Genomic DNA, 15056 nt, shown 5'->3' with positions numbered 1-15056 from the left:
AGGTGCAAAGTGGAGAAGTATGAGGTTTAAGGTGCAAAGTTGAGAAATAGGACATTTAAGGAGTAAAGTAAGATTAAATTGGAGTTTTACATCGGGCATACTAAAAAATAAGTCTAATTTTACTATAATTTTATTTCTTTTGATGGGTTGTCTCACAAAAGATGAAACTTTGCTTTCCATTAAATAGGAAATATTTTAAGTGTGCTTAGAACACGAACACTCATTATACAAGTAAAAAATATTTGAAAAAAAAAATCATAACTGTTGTAGAACAGTGGATGTTCACTCAAAGAATTAAATAATGGGCAATTTGCCCTTTCGAGGCTTGCTTCACACGACTCCTATTTTCCATATAAATACAAACTCCCCACAACATCAAAAGTAAGGAAATTCAAAAAAGAGGAAGAGAGAGAAAAGAGGAAGAGGAGATGAAATAATAAAGAGAGTTATTTTTGTACTACTATTATTTCAGACTCTCGATGAAAGTATCACTGCTACCCCGAGGATATACTCCAGTCACACTAACTGTAGAGGAACCTCTTAAATTTTGTGTCTTGTTTCATTTATTCCACTGCACACACCGTCAATTTTATAACACGTTATCAGCACGAGAAGCTCTCATATCAGTGGAAAGCACAACGCCATAAATCAGGTGAAGCACTATTTACCTCTCACATCCGTTAGCTAAAATCTCACAGAATAAAAGGTATGTCCATTTTCTGTCTCTCCCACCACACTAGAAGCGTCCCATCGAATTTCAGTGAGAATTGAAATTTTACGACCTGTAGTCGTCACGAGATGAGAAAACTCATACTTGATAATTGGTTTCCAGAGATCCAGAAAAATCTCATCAAACTTAGAAACCCAGATCGCATTGTTTTCAACGGATCTCGAGGACTCCCATGAATCCTCAATTGTCTGAGATGGTGATGGCAGGACTGACTCCACACAGGCCTCCCTCTCTTGTGCCTCCATCAACCCCGATGTCATCTATGTCTCTGTAAGAAGGTTCTTGTTTCGCGATGTCATGTTCCCTGGGCCATGCAAGAACAACAACAGTCTCTACTAGCCTTTTGGATTGAATTGAATTTAGGCAACCTCCACAACAACCTCGCTGGCCCTACGTTTCGAGACTGGCAAAGACAGAGAAGGAAGAAAAATAATAGAAAAGGGGGATTGATGGAATGGTAAGGCACATGTGAAAAAAGTTTGGAAATGTGTGGTGTTGACTGCACCCTAAGAAAAATAATAATAATAAAATGTAAAGGGATTTGAATGGTGCACGGCACCATTTGGTCAAAGTAATAAATAAATAAAAAAACAAATATAAAGGTTTCTATTGGTGCATGGCACCATGTTGCAAAAATTAGAAAAATAATAATAACAAGGTTTGAATAAGTGCTGACAAAAGAAAGAAAAATAATAAATAAAAGGAGGTTTAATACTTCTTGTTATTTATGTGAATTGGCGTTGGTTTAAAACCTTTTCACAAGTTCTATTTACTTTAAAGCAATTTATTTATCATGGACGGTATTACCGCCTACTGCTTTAAGTTTTGATTTATTTGAATGGTGTTGAATTAATGCCCTTGTCACAAACTTTATTTACTTAAATGCAATTTATTCATTATGGCTGGAATTACCGTCTATTGCTTTAATTTATTTATTATACTTATCTTTTGTTACGATGAATATAACAAGGACCCAAAGTTCTTTGATTAGATCAGAACCTGCAATTTCTTGATTCTCATCATATAAAAATGATTGGACCCAAAGTTCCATATACAAAAAGATCGGGCATGAAGTCCCTTGATCCTCAAGATTAGGACAAGAAGTTCCTTGATGAGTATCGTAAGTTTGCAGTGCCGCAGTGCCTCAACTTAATTGTAATAAAAGCCATAAGAGTCTCAATCTACAGACTATTAAATAAGGACCAAAAGTTCCTTATATCCATACTCAAATTGGTTTAGTAGAAGTTTTTATTAAGCAGATAAAATTGATTACCCGCGCTTTGCTCATGAAAACAAAATTGCCAGTTTTTACATGGGTACATGCTATTTTGCATGATGCAGTATCAATTTGGTTGAAATTTGTTACCAACCATCAATACTTCTCAGTACAACTCGTTTTTGGAAACCAACCAAACATTATACATTTACGAGTTTTTTGTTGTGTTATCTATGTGCCTATTGAACTGCGACAACATACTAAAATAAGGCATCAACGCAAATTGGAAATTTATGTTGAATTTGATTCACCATCTATCACTCAACATTTGGAACCCTTGACTAGGGATATGTTTACCGCGTAGTTTGCGGACTGTCATTTTGATAAGACAATTTTCTCGCCGTTAGGGGGAGAAAATAACATCGTTCCATAAGAATGATGAGAAAATAGCATTCTAGAAAAATGGTAAGAAAAAACCGTTATAGAAGAACGAAGAGAATTTGTCTTATTTTGATTCATGAAACAATCAATGAGAAAAATGAAGTGAGAATGATTAATGATGCAACGAAATTGATGAAATCATATATAATTGCTGCAAATGTACCTACAAGAATTGATGTCCCTGTTGGACAAAAATAATGATGCAGTAAATGATTTCTCTGTTGCACGCCTGAAGCATGGCAGATTCTTAGACTAAAAAACAGATTCAATCTTTCGAAAAAAGAAAAATATGGCACTACTAAACTATTGCATTCCCGAAGCATAATTGTTGCATACTAGAAGCATGATAATCGCCGCATGGATATACGTCCTAATAAGGACAATCTGCAAACATGGGAATTTTGGTGTCTTATGCATGAAGCATGATAGACGTATAGGTTCCAATAACTCAACTCCCGAAATGGAGATTAAAATCCAAGCTCTATAACGCTCAAGAAGAGGTTATGATCCGCATTCTCTAAATTACGACTATCCTGGAAGAGATCGTGTAATGATCTTAAAGAGGCAATGGATATCTAAAAGCTTTTATGCATGCGCATGCACATGAGAATACGGGAACACAAATTGATGATAACCAATAGTAATGTTGGTTTTTACAAGTAGCTACTAAATTCATAAATGAGCTGTGTTGATATTGAGTCCCGTTCTTTTCCGTCAACAAAATTTATTGGCCAAAAATGGAGAAAGACAATTTCATTACAATTTTGTAAGAACATGGAAAAATGGACCTATATACTTGAATACAATACAAATAGCCAAAATATGTTGAACTTAGAAGGTTATATATAGACATTTGTAATGCAGTGAAATACACTCACATGATATGACACAAGGTTTCTAATTGAAACCTAAAATTATACTCTTGTAAATAAGTTAATATGAATGGAGAATCATATATGAAGGGTTTTGAATCATCCACATCATATCTTCATAAGTAAATCCCTCAAGAATACATGGGAGCAAACTGCTTTGTATAAATTTCAAAGGAAAATGTGTCATGAAGTGTAGAAAATCCCTGAAGGATTCATATTGCTTGAAGAAAGCCTTGAAAAGGTAAAACATAAATTATGTACTCAATACCAATGGAGGATATAAATTGTCTTAGTGAGTATTATTATTATTATATTGTTAAAATCTCTTGCAAGACTTGATGATATTAAATTGAAACTCCTGAAGAGTCTAAAAAGAGTATAAAGTGTTGAGAGAAATATTATCTCAAACTGCAAATTTAACAATATGCCAACATGAATCTTATCCATGATGTTTATGATATTAAAGAATCATATAAATTGAAAATTATGAGTTGAATACTCAAATTATTTAGACACTAAAAATGATCATTTATCTTCGCGAGGATAAAGATAAATTGATATTTGGTCTAGAAGTACCACATCTTAGTGAAGTATATGCTTTATTGTATTTACACAATACATTGAATGAAATAAAGCTTATTTATTGATATCTCCGAGAAATTACAGACATGTACATACACATGAGTTAAAACAATTAAAAATGATGGAACCTTCATAAATGTTACTCATGTGAAGCATCAGTACTCGAAAATATCCCAGTAGGGGGAGACACCGGATGTTGATTATTTGGAGCCTCAGTACTTGGTGGAACTCCAGACGACTGGGACAATGTGTGTCATTGGAATAAAGCCTCAAACATCTGATTGTCACTTTGAGTCCAATTTTCGGATTCTAGCAGCTGGTCAATCTTTCTTTTCATGCTGGTTGAGTAATTATTTGCAAGCACATGTAACACTCTATTCTCGTGCTTGAGCCATCTGATATCTTGTTTAAGACTTGCCACCTCAGCCATCAATGATTCAACTTTGCGAGTTCAAACAAGTAGGCGTTGACCTATATTGGAAACAGAGCTAGCACACTGAACACTAAGAGCCAAAGAGTCTTGAACGACCAACTCATCAGACCGTTCTGAAAGGATTATGTTATCCTTTGGAGTAAGAAGATTCCTAGCTACTATTGTAGCAATTATGTTATTCCTCATCACAGAGTCTCCAACTGTAAGAGGGCCATTAAAAGATAAGAATGACGGGCGCCATATATTATCCTGATGCGGCTCGTCTATATCCCTCGTGAGACTCAAATCTAAACAAAGGTTAGATGGGCAAGCTATTATCAGAAAATGATGAAGGAGAAGAATGTCAGATAAATTAAACTCTCATAAATACAACAGAGACAATTTTCACAGGTGAGAAATCTTCAAAGTGCAATTTGAATACAATCGATACCTCTATAAAAGAAGAGGCAACGTGGTCATGTGTTCAAAATTGAAGAGACACCATTATCCGAATTTCAAAAGCTGGATTTCCCTACATAAAGTTAGTCAACATTTTTCAGATACAATCTCAGTTTTTCGGGTATCACGTGCAACTTTGTTAATGATATCTGACAGAGTTGAAAACACGTGAAGTTACCGACACGCGTAGGTAACAAGGCCACATCCGCACCACTACCTGCTATTGGGGAAATCCCTATATATGTCGACCTTCATCCTCCATGGCAAAGCACACATCCAAAACTCCTAACTCTCTCTCATTGTCGAAAATGCATCTGGAACCAAACCTCTCAACATACTCAATTTTCTTCCTTTCCAAACATAACTCTTCAAACAAGTCACACCATAGTAAGAGTATATCATATCATCAAGGTCGAAAGCAAGAGTATCTCATATTATGCTTTCTCCCTGTCCTTTCTTTTGCCCTTGTTCTTACTTGTAAAGACAAGGATAAAGAAAGCAATATGTCTGAACCTCCAATCAAACTTCCTGTAAGGTTCACCTGGAACTTTTCATGATTGCTTACCTAGAATTGCTCTCAAGTAGCCATCTTCAACTGTTGATGGAGTTGTGTCTCAAGTCACCAACACCGTAGAATAATTAGCCCATTGTTGGCTCTTTACACTGAAGCTGCCATGCATGGATGAGTCACCAAGAAATGATGAGCTATCTAAATGCAAGGGTTGCATTCCATTCCTGCATCAATGAACAAATACTACAAGAGAAGATGTCACACATGCATGGGGGAAAACTAGGGAAAATACCACTTCTGCAAAGGGAACAGATAAGGCAAGTGAAAATGATACATCGAAGCTCGTAGAGAATCAACAAGCGTAACAAACACATGCTGATTCATTCCCGACGAAGCTGAAGATCACTTGTCACGTGAAGCTCTTCGTGTTCCAATTTCATTCAACCTCAAGCCTAGATAGCCTTTGAAGAAATCACAAGTCTGATTCAAGATCAAGTGTCCACTACCCTTGAATAAAATTCAGCTCCAGATAAAATGAGTAAATTCAGACATTTGGAGGAAATCTAGTAGAAGGCCCTCTAGCCCAATTCAAGAACAAGCCTGTGGAAAGTCAATAAGCACAACATATATGGTACTACTCATCAGGAGGAACAACCAAAACAGATCAAGATTTTAATGAGTCAATCAAAGACTTATGGCCATCCGAGAAGAAGTGTTGTAGAACAGTGGATGTCCACCCAAAGAATTAAATAATGGGCAAGTTGCCCTTCCGAGTCTTGCTTCACACGACTCCTATTTTCCATATAAGTACAAACTCCGCACAACATCAAAAGTAAGGAAATTCACAAAAGAGGAAGAGAGAGAAAAGAGGAAGAAGAAAGGAAATAATAAAGAGAGTTATTTTTATACTACTATTATTCCAGACTCTCAATGAAAGCACCACTGCTACCTTGAGAATGTACTTAGAAACCTCGTAAATTTTATGTCTTATTTCATTTATTTCACTGCACACACCGTCAATTTTATAACAATAACTCTTATATAATAACATGGCGTAGTTGCGGTCACAATGTAAAATCTCTAGTCAAGTTGATATTCTCAGTCCGCAAATAGGGTTTTAGGTATTTTCCCCTCTCTGTCCCTTCTGCTCTCGATAATTGTTTGTCTTGTTTAATTCTAACCCCCACCCCCGGTACCTTCCTTGAGCTCCTCCCTAAACTCTCGTACGTCTGAATCGTACCATCAGCATCACCGGCATCAGCATCTAGGGCTTTAACTGTATATTCAACAGATCAGTTTTGCAGTAGGCTTGTCATTACAGGTAAATTCTGCCTTCCCTCCTGCTCATTCATCTGCTTATTAACCGTGCAATTTGATTAAGAAGGAGAAGAAGAATCGTGATGTTTCGAAATTGAATTTTATATTTGTTTTCTGTTACGTTTACAGGTGATTGGAGATGGCTGAGGTAGTTTTGAATGAAAACATCCCTTCTTGTGAAGAAGAAAACGAGACTTTGGAGCCTACAAACAAGGAGGCCGCTCAACAATCTCCAACTTTGCATCTTGTAGATGAAGATGACGACAAAGGTTTATAAATCTCCTCCTTAACATTTAATCATTCATAACTTTTATTAGCATTAATTAGCTTCTTCATCTCTGAGGAAAACATCATCATGACTATATTAAGGAATGAATCAAGCTACAAACATGAATGCCTTCATGCTTAATCGTGTTTATATGTATTCACCCACTCAAAAGAAAATCCTTAAATTTCTTTAATCACGTTAATGTTTGGAATTTATCATGAAAGGGAATGCCTTTATGCTTCTACTCCATTATAATACTTATCTTTTTCAAGAGAAACAAAAAATTATAATACTCAATTAATCATCACTTCTGCTATTTCTTCAGAACTTCTGTATCTAAGAGTCTAAGTGGTGCTATAATCCTCCATGCAGGTTAAGCATTCCGTTGTGGTGTGACTATTGTATTAGAGCCCGCCATTTAGTTAACCATAGAATATTTTAGTTGATGGTCCAATAGTAGATATACCAAGTTATCCCCCGAGATTTTATTACGGTGAGGGATGAGCAAAAATCTAGGGCTCTGATTCGGAGAATGAAATAATGTGGGGGCATTTTAAGTTTTTTATATTATAAATACTGATATAGTGGGGCATTTTAATGTCTTATACTTCCAATTTGTTCGTGTGTTTTTCTTCTAATGTATCAAGTTTTGCATCTCACCTCTCTCTTTCTCTCTCTGCCTTTCTCCTTGAGCAGACATTTCAAAGAAAAAAAAGAAGAAAAGTAAGAGCAAGTAAGGAAAATTTTTGTGGTGTTACAAACAAATGCTTTTTTGTTTGAACATTAAAATTGAATTTTTGTTGAATTTCTTTCCTTATCTGCAGGAAAAAGAAAGCACAACATGAGCAGACTAATCCACAATCTATGCAAGGGCAGACTGATCCACCATCTATTCCTCTTGTTGACCTGTTCCCATCTGGGGAGTTTCCCGAGGGTGAAATTCAACAGTACAAAGACGAGTGAGTGTATTTGATTGTTCTTGTAATTTACAGCACTTCTTTTAATGGTGTTTGGAACTTTGTAATTCTCCACTAGTTAAAGAGGCAAGTCTGCTCATGGGCGAAAGTGTAACCCATATTTCTCTAGTACCAGAATTGAAAAGGGCCTGTTGTTTGAGGTGGAATTTTGGGGAAAACTAGGAATTTTTATAACAACATTTGATCCCAGCTGAAGGTAATGGAGGAAAGAAAAAAGAGAAGAAAGAGGAGAAAGGGGGAGGGGGGGGGGGGGGTAGGAGCCAAGAGTTGTAAAAGGAAATAGAGGAATTGAAGAATAATTGAAGTCTGATGTCAATTGCGAGAGGACGGGTGTTGGCAGAGCAGGGGTAGAACAAGTCAATAATTAGGATAAGTAGTTTGGAATGTACTTGGGAAGTGAAAGGTAAATAAGTTTTAGTTATGGGGTTTCAGTGAAACCAGTTCTTGGAGATTTATCGTTTCATGTTACTTTACAAGATTGGAAAACTGCTTTTAGGTATGATTGGGATGATCTATTTACAAGTGTTGCTAGAAGTGTAATCATGTTTCTTATTGCGGGATAATGTTCCTGGGATGTTATTTGTATCAGGGGGAAGGCAGATGTCTTGTCCAGTATTTCTATGTATTATGTACATTAGTTGCTTCTCAATTAATTTTTTTTCTAATCTATAAATATTGAAAGTTAAGACCTGTGATTCTCCAACAGTGCATTATGTGTGAAAGAGGAAGTGACAGTGGGGATTATCTGTTTCTTCACTGCTCTATAGTTGATTTGAGTTGGGTGATTGCAGCTGCATGTTGCTCTTTTGTCTGTGAGATGTATTAGGCATCGGCAGCACTAAGAAGCCAAATCTTCTGATTATTGTGTTGTGTGCTCACTATATTTTGGTTAACCTGGATGGAGAGGAATTTTGTGAATCATAGTCGTGGAGGAGGTGTTATGGGATAAAATAAGATTCGGTTCAATGTCTCCGGGATATTTTGTTCTGCAACTTTGGGGAGTTAGAATGCAGCTTTCCTGGAAAAATTGAAAGGGTTTTGTTGGATAGCTTTTATTTGTTTATTTATTTTGTCGTGCTCCTGCAGTGTTCTAGTCTACAATAGCTGTACTTTAGTATCAGGGGGGCTGAAATATTTACTGAACTTCTGTTTCTCATGAAAAATATTTCATAGAATTTTCATGTATAACAGCCAGCTAAAATAATCTTAGTTTTCTTTGAGCATAAGTAAAAGTTATAATATTACATGCCAATTGAAATACAATTGCTTATGAAGCTTTTCAATTTATAGATCAGGAATTTTGGGTTAATGTACGTGCAGTGAAACTGAGTAATATGCTTAGAATGCATGACCAAGAGCATTTTACCCTTGGTAATGGACAACCATCAATGTAATATGCTCTCAGTGTAACCGTCTTATTGGTTAAAGTCAGCCCAAGTTTGATTTGCATGATACTGGACCTGTGCGGCTATTTGTATATCATTTGTGTGTATTTCTTCAAGATAGAAGTTAAATTTGGTATTGTGTTTTTCAGTAACCTTTGGAGGACTACCTCTGAAGAGAAGAGGGAGCTGGAGCGCCTTGAAAAACCAATGTATAATTCTGTTCGTCGAGCGGCAGAAGTTCATCGCCAGGTGCAGTTTTATCATGCGAATGTATTCTGCTTAAATTGGCATAGAAGGAATGAGAGGAAATTATCCTGTGGCTTTGTTTATTTGTAATTAGGTTCGGAAATACATCAAAGGCATCTTAAGGCCTGGAATGTTGATGACTGATTTGTGTGAGACTCTGGAGAACACAGTGAGGAAGTTGATATCTGAGAATGGTCTGGATGCAGGCATTGCTTTCCCGACAGGATGCTCTTTGAATTGGTAGACTTTTTAAAATTCGTCAGCTTCGAATTTAATTTCTTCTATTGTTTACCACATAAGTCTGTTTGTGTTCATTCCTGTTCTTACTGTTAGGGTTGCTGCTCATTGGACCCCTAATACAGGGGACAAGACTGTGCTTCAGTATGATGATGTAATGAAGCTGGATTTTGGAACTCATGTTGACGGTAATTCATCCTTCTTGTGTTTTAAAGCCTGTTGGGAAGTCAGCTTTTGGTGAACTCTAGTATGCTTGGCCAATTTTATAGTGCATGAGTTATTGTTGACTTTACAGGAAACATAGTTGACTGCGCTTTTACAGTAGCATTTAATCCTATGTTTGATCCACTCCTTGAAGCCTCGCGTGAAGCAACAAATACGGGTATCAAGGTAAGAATTTATGCGTTGAATACACTTTTTTTCTTTCTTATAGTTTAGGCAAGTGTCAATCGAACCCATCTACTTAAAAATTCAATAAGACCCTAAATCTTTACAATTGTGGGTTGAAGTCATTATTGCTAGCAATTGTTTTGTTGCGACTAGAGTAGTATAAAGTAAGACTGATAATATCCTTACATGAAAGACAATTAAGGAATCATTCATCACAATGTCATCACTCTTTATACTAATTGAGGTGAAATATGCAAGCAATTGCCGCTACATTATCTAAGAGACAAGCCAAACATGTAAAAACCGGGTTTTTTGTCCTTCTGTCGTGCTCCGAGACCGTGTAGAATATCACTAGAGGTGAAATTAAACTTTGTTTGCTCTTCTCTCAAGGGAAGCTTTAAAGTGTATAATGCATATGAGAAGAAAGAAGTAACTACACTGACTGTAAAAGTTAGCTCCTGATTGTACACCTTACAAGTGAGCTTATTATACAATTCAACAAAGGCCTGATATTATGAGGGTAAGACAGGGAAATGAACTTGTAGCATTTGATGCCCTTGTCTACTTCTAGTGCTTCCAACTTTAAGGGTATGTTTGGGTTGAGGGACTTCCAAATTCCACGGCATTTAGACAAAATGAAGAAGAAATGAACCACAAAAAGTTAGAAGGAAGTAGAAAATACACCACATGAACATTACAAAGTTGTGTACTAGTCATATGAAAATCCCTCTCACATACCTTGTAATACTCATGAGGTACACTTTGTAATTCCTCCACTGTCTAATTCTTTGTTATCCGTTTTCTTCTTCATTTTGCCTAAATGCCTTGGAATTTTGAAGTTCCTCACCCAAACATACCCTAAAACTAAAAGCGTTGATTGTGTTTGATCACTTTCGTTTCTCTGTAGAAGGTTTCCTGTCATCCAATGCATATCAAACTAGTTTCAACTGATTTCAAATAATTCTGGTACTCTGCTGGGATGTATAACTTGTAGTTGTTTATCATTACAAGCTGACTGGATATTTTTTTCTCTGAAACTTGAATTTAGTGCTTCAATCAAAGGTTAATTACTCTGTAATATGTTGGCTTTATAATTGTTTAGGAGTCTGGAATTGATGTGCGTCTTTGTGATGTTGGTGCTGCAATACAAGAAGTCATGGAATCATATGAGGTTGAAATAAATGGAAAGGTTTATCAAGGTAATTTTCCATGTGATGTGATTATCTTTTACACTCGTAACAAAGTACAAGGTACACATTTGTTTGAAAAGGTGCAGCCTTCACCAGCAACACATGTTGTGAATAAAATTATTGGCAACATTTGAGTTACACTAATTCTAAACAAGTAAAACTTATGTTTTGTGGTGAGGGAAGTATAGTTGTCTCAAACTAGCGAACAGTCTTTCTTTCTCAAGATCAATATCTGAAATGCTCAGTGTAAATTTATTTTACGAAGCTACTTTCTACTATTAATTTCAAGAAAAGTTGGTTAGGCATGCTTAGTCCTTTCACCGGCAGGTTTCTTGGGGTAGACCATACCGTTGCACCAAGGCACACCTTTGGTGTTGGGATTTATTGGTACATAATGAGATTCATAAATAACAAGCCACAATGGAAGTGAATAAATAGATTAGGAGGAAAGGTTGTGCGCAGTGCACACAATATTACATGGTTAGGAAACTTGTTGTAGATTACTACTCTTAAGGGGCACATGGAAACACCCAACTTTTTGAGAAATATCCTATCTATGCTCATGGAACAGAAATTTGTTCTTCACTATGAGAGTAGATGGTACAACACGTACTTGAGCCAAATCAACCACTGGTATATGAAAATACTCTCTTCCCTAAGTGTAGGAGGGAGGGTTTGAACCCAGGACACAGTGGGTTGAAGAGAAAGGCCTTAATAACCAGGGGAGTAAAACAAACACACAATTTCTCACTTTTTTTCTTTTCTGTTCATTGTTGTATATTTAGCCGACCCCACTTAGTGGGAAAAGGCTTTGTTGTTGTTGTTGTTGTTGTTGTTCATTGTTGTATATGCTCAACAAGCAACGAGTAATGGGTTTGCCAATTGTAATACAAACAACTCTTATACTTTTTATGACGTCTGTATGATAATTCTGTACATGTGAGGTAGACTTTGTCTGATGTTGACAGTTAAAAGTATTCGAAACTTGAATGGACATAGCATTGGACGTTATCAAATCCATGCTGGAAAATCTGTTCCTATTGTGAAAGGCGGGGAGCAGACGAAAATGGAAGAGGGTGAATTTTTCGCAATTGAAACTTTTGCATCAACTGGTAAAACAAAGTTTTTGTACTTGGCAGCAATTTGATGTGAAATAGGTAGTAGTCCACATGCTATTTACTGTGCTAATTATCCCATTTTCTACAACTTATATCTAGGGAAAGGGTATGTCAGAGAAGATCTAGAGTGCAGCCATTACATGAAAAATTTTGAAGCTGGCCACATCCCACTGAGGTTGCCCAGGGCAAAGCAATTGCTAGCAACAATTAACAAGAACTTCTCCACATTGGCCTTCTGCAGGCGTTACTTAGACCGCCTTGGAGAGACTAAGTATCTTATGGCACTAAAGAATCTGTGTGATGCCGGCATTGTGCAGGTAATTTTCATCAAACAACTTGCTCATCGAAATGTAGGTATATTAATAGTCGTTACAGCTGTGCTTCTACACTAATTTTTCATCACTATCTGATATTGTGAAGCATGGCTTAGTTCGATTTCTTTATGCTGTGAAATAGTTTTCCTGTAAACTGAATTTGCTCTCTGGTCGCAGTGGCCTTAGTTGCTGTCACACAAATAGAGTTTATTGTATAGTACTTGCATATGTTATGGTTCCAGACCGATTCTAGACTGAAGCTGAAATTGCTGGTCTAGAATCAGGTGAATGGGTCCAATTTCAGATGGTTGCAAGTCTTTAAATTGACGTTCTAACATGCTTGAGGAAAGGGGATTTTATTTTGTAGTTTACCTAATTGAGTGTCTCTGGAAATATCTTCAAGTCATTTTAGGATGAAAATAAAGAACCGAGGGTAAAAAAAATAAACCTACTTGAAATATGTGATTCTTGTGTATCTGGGTTGCTCTTCCTTGCTCTGTAAATTAAATTTGCTAACTATCCAACCACCGCCAAAATCACAGTCAGACATGTGCATGATTTTTTAAATGAGTAATTTATGTAGATTTGACAGTATGTAATTTCCGAGGAACGTTTCAATATATCACAATGTAGCTTTTATTATATGTTGTGTTTGGCCATAAGGCTTCTTGCAATTGGTTTTGATGAAGAACCTTGTTGATTTTTTTTTCTTTTTATGGCAGCCCTATCCTCCTCTCTGTGATGTTAAGGGCAGCTATGTTTCTCAGTTTGAGCATACCATTTTACTCCGGCCAACCTGCAAAGAGGTCATATCCAGAGGCGACGACTACTGATATCGGTGCCAATAACTTCTCCATGAAAACCGGCATGGTGGTTATACCATGTTTTTTCTAGATTACAAACGGGAGTGCGTTTATTTCAGTTTTCCGCATTTAGCTTTGTCTCGCAATCTTTTTAACTCTCAGTGAGGCTCTGTCATCATTTATGGTCTGCGTATGTGACTTGATTTTTTTTTTTTTTTTTTTTTAAACTCAAATTTCGCTCCCTTATGAATCTCTATTTTTTTTCTTTCACTTTGCCTGAATTCCATGGATTCCGTCGTACCCCTATTTATCCTCACTTATGAAAAACCAACTCAATTATCTACAACTTTCTCTTTACACCAGTTTTGTTTTTTATTGTTTTTAATCAAATATGCAGAATTAAATTCCCAGAAACAAGATTGCAAACATGAATGACCTTTTAAATGTTTTGCTGTTGTGTGATTATGCACTTTAATAATAACTACCATCGTATCCAATCATTATCAACTGCAAGCACCTTATAAATTGTAAATGGCATCCACACTTTTTTGTCTAAAAATTTCTTCTATCGTCGTCTTTTATGTATTTTTTGCAAATTAGGTTTATATGTTGTCCATTCATTTTGCAATTTCATGCAAGTCTAGAGCTCTTGTTATATTTTCGCGTTCAAATTATTATTATACCTTTTAAGGTCCGTAGCGGTCATTTTGCAAAAGAACAAACTTGTAATTAATTTTTTTTATTAAAATGTGAGTGATGAGATTAGACAATGGGACGAAAATAATAACACTCATCTGAATATCAATGGCTGCTTCTATAACCTTCCTTGTGCACAAAACTAGGTATTTGCCATCACTTTGACAGCACCGTAAGTAATAAGTTTGGAAACTTTTTTTGGCTTTCACATGTTAAGATGTTGCTCCAGATTATTCAATTGACTGAATCCACAACACACGAAAGGATTTCCGTTTGTTACCGTGGAGAGGAGTGGTCAGTCTCAAGAAGCCCTAAATCAAGTAAGTGATCCTCTATCATAGTGGTGGAGAGGAGTGCTTTGCACCACGGCATGGATTCAAATTCCGTTGACTCTTTAATTTTATATCTATCTAATAGATTTGTTATTTGACGGAAAAAAAGAAGCCTGAAATCAGCAATACAAAATGGGAGTTTTAACGAAACGCTACTGATACTATTCACTTTTAACGAAAAACCACATTTTTACCTTTATCTGGTGCTGCAAAGCCTGCATTACAAGGTAGTCATGGGTTTATATGAGGTTGAAATAAATGGAAAGGTTTATCAACGTCATAAGAGCATTCTCAATAAGAGGCTGTATATGGGGCTAGAAAAGTGGTGGATATAACCCAATTTAGAGCTTCAATGAATCTTTGGGGCTCCAAAAAAGAATCTCTCCCAATAAGGCGCTGTATATCTTTTGGGTTCTATGTGGGACTATATATACTATTTATGTAGTAATTTGATTACATGGTCAATTTATTTTTGTCTTAACTTTTCTTAACTTGATTTTTGGACGTGTTATATTTTAATTTATGAACTTTTTAATCTAAAAAATTCAAATTATGACAAA

General features: G+C 36.1%; 1 protein-coding gene across 2 annotated transcripts; it reads left to right on the top strand.

The window, feature by feature from the left end:
* Positions 1-6311: 6311 nt before the first annotated feature.
* LOC126610758 (methionine aminopeptidase 2B-like) lies at positions 6312-13814 on the top strand. 2 transcript variants are annotated; one of them, XM_050278884.1, is made up of 12 exons: positions 6312-6544; positions 6670-6809; positions 7502-7541; positions 7633-7767; positions 9320-9419; positions 9511-9656; positions 9750-9841; positions 9949-10043; positions 11146-11242; positions 12202-12345; positions 12451-12668; positions 13388-13814. In XM_050278884.1, the coding sequence occupies exons 2-12, from the start codon at positions 6680-6682 to the stop codon at positions 13496-13498; spliced, it is 1308 nt and encodes a 435-aa protein (XP_050134841.1). In that variant the 5' UTR covers positions 6312-6544; positions 6670-6679; the 3' UTR covers positions 13499-13814. The 2 variants fall into 2 exon arrangements, with proteins under 2 accessions (XP_050134841.1, XP_050134842.1); XM_050278885.1 differs by having other exon boundaries at positions 6313-6544; positions 7505-7541.
* The last annotated feature ends 1242 nt before the right edge of the window (positions 13815-15056 follow it).

This window comes from Malus sylvestris, chromosome 17 (assembly GCF_916048215.2).
Source record: "Malus sylvestris chromosome 17, drMalSylv7.2, whole genome shotgun sequence".
In the NCBI taxonomy this organism is placed as follows: domain Eukaryota; kingdom Viridiplantae; phylum Streptophyta; class Magnoliopsida; order Rosales; family Rosaceae; genus Malus; species Malus sylvestris.
Note: the sequence above shows the minus strand (reverse complement) of the source record. Positions and strands in the feature narration are given on the sequence as shown.

Bases quoted from the DNA above. Each gene is read 5' to 3' on its own strand.
- LOC126610758 (XM_050278884.1), top strand. From the start codon at position 6,680: ATGGCTGAGGTAGTTTTGAATGAAAACATCCCTTCTTGTGAAGAAGAA. The intron at 9,420-9,510 runs GTGCAGTTTTAT...ATTTGTAATTAG, and splicing joins CGGCAGAAGTTCATCGCCAG to GTTCGGAAATACATCAAAGG. The intron at 12,669-13,387 runs GTAATTTTCATC...TTTTTATGGCAG, and splicing joins GTGATGCCGGCATTGTGCAG to CCCTATCCTCCTCTCTGTGA.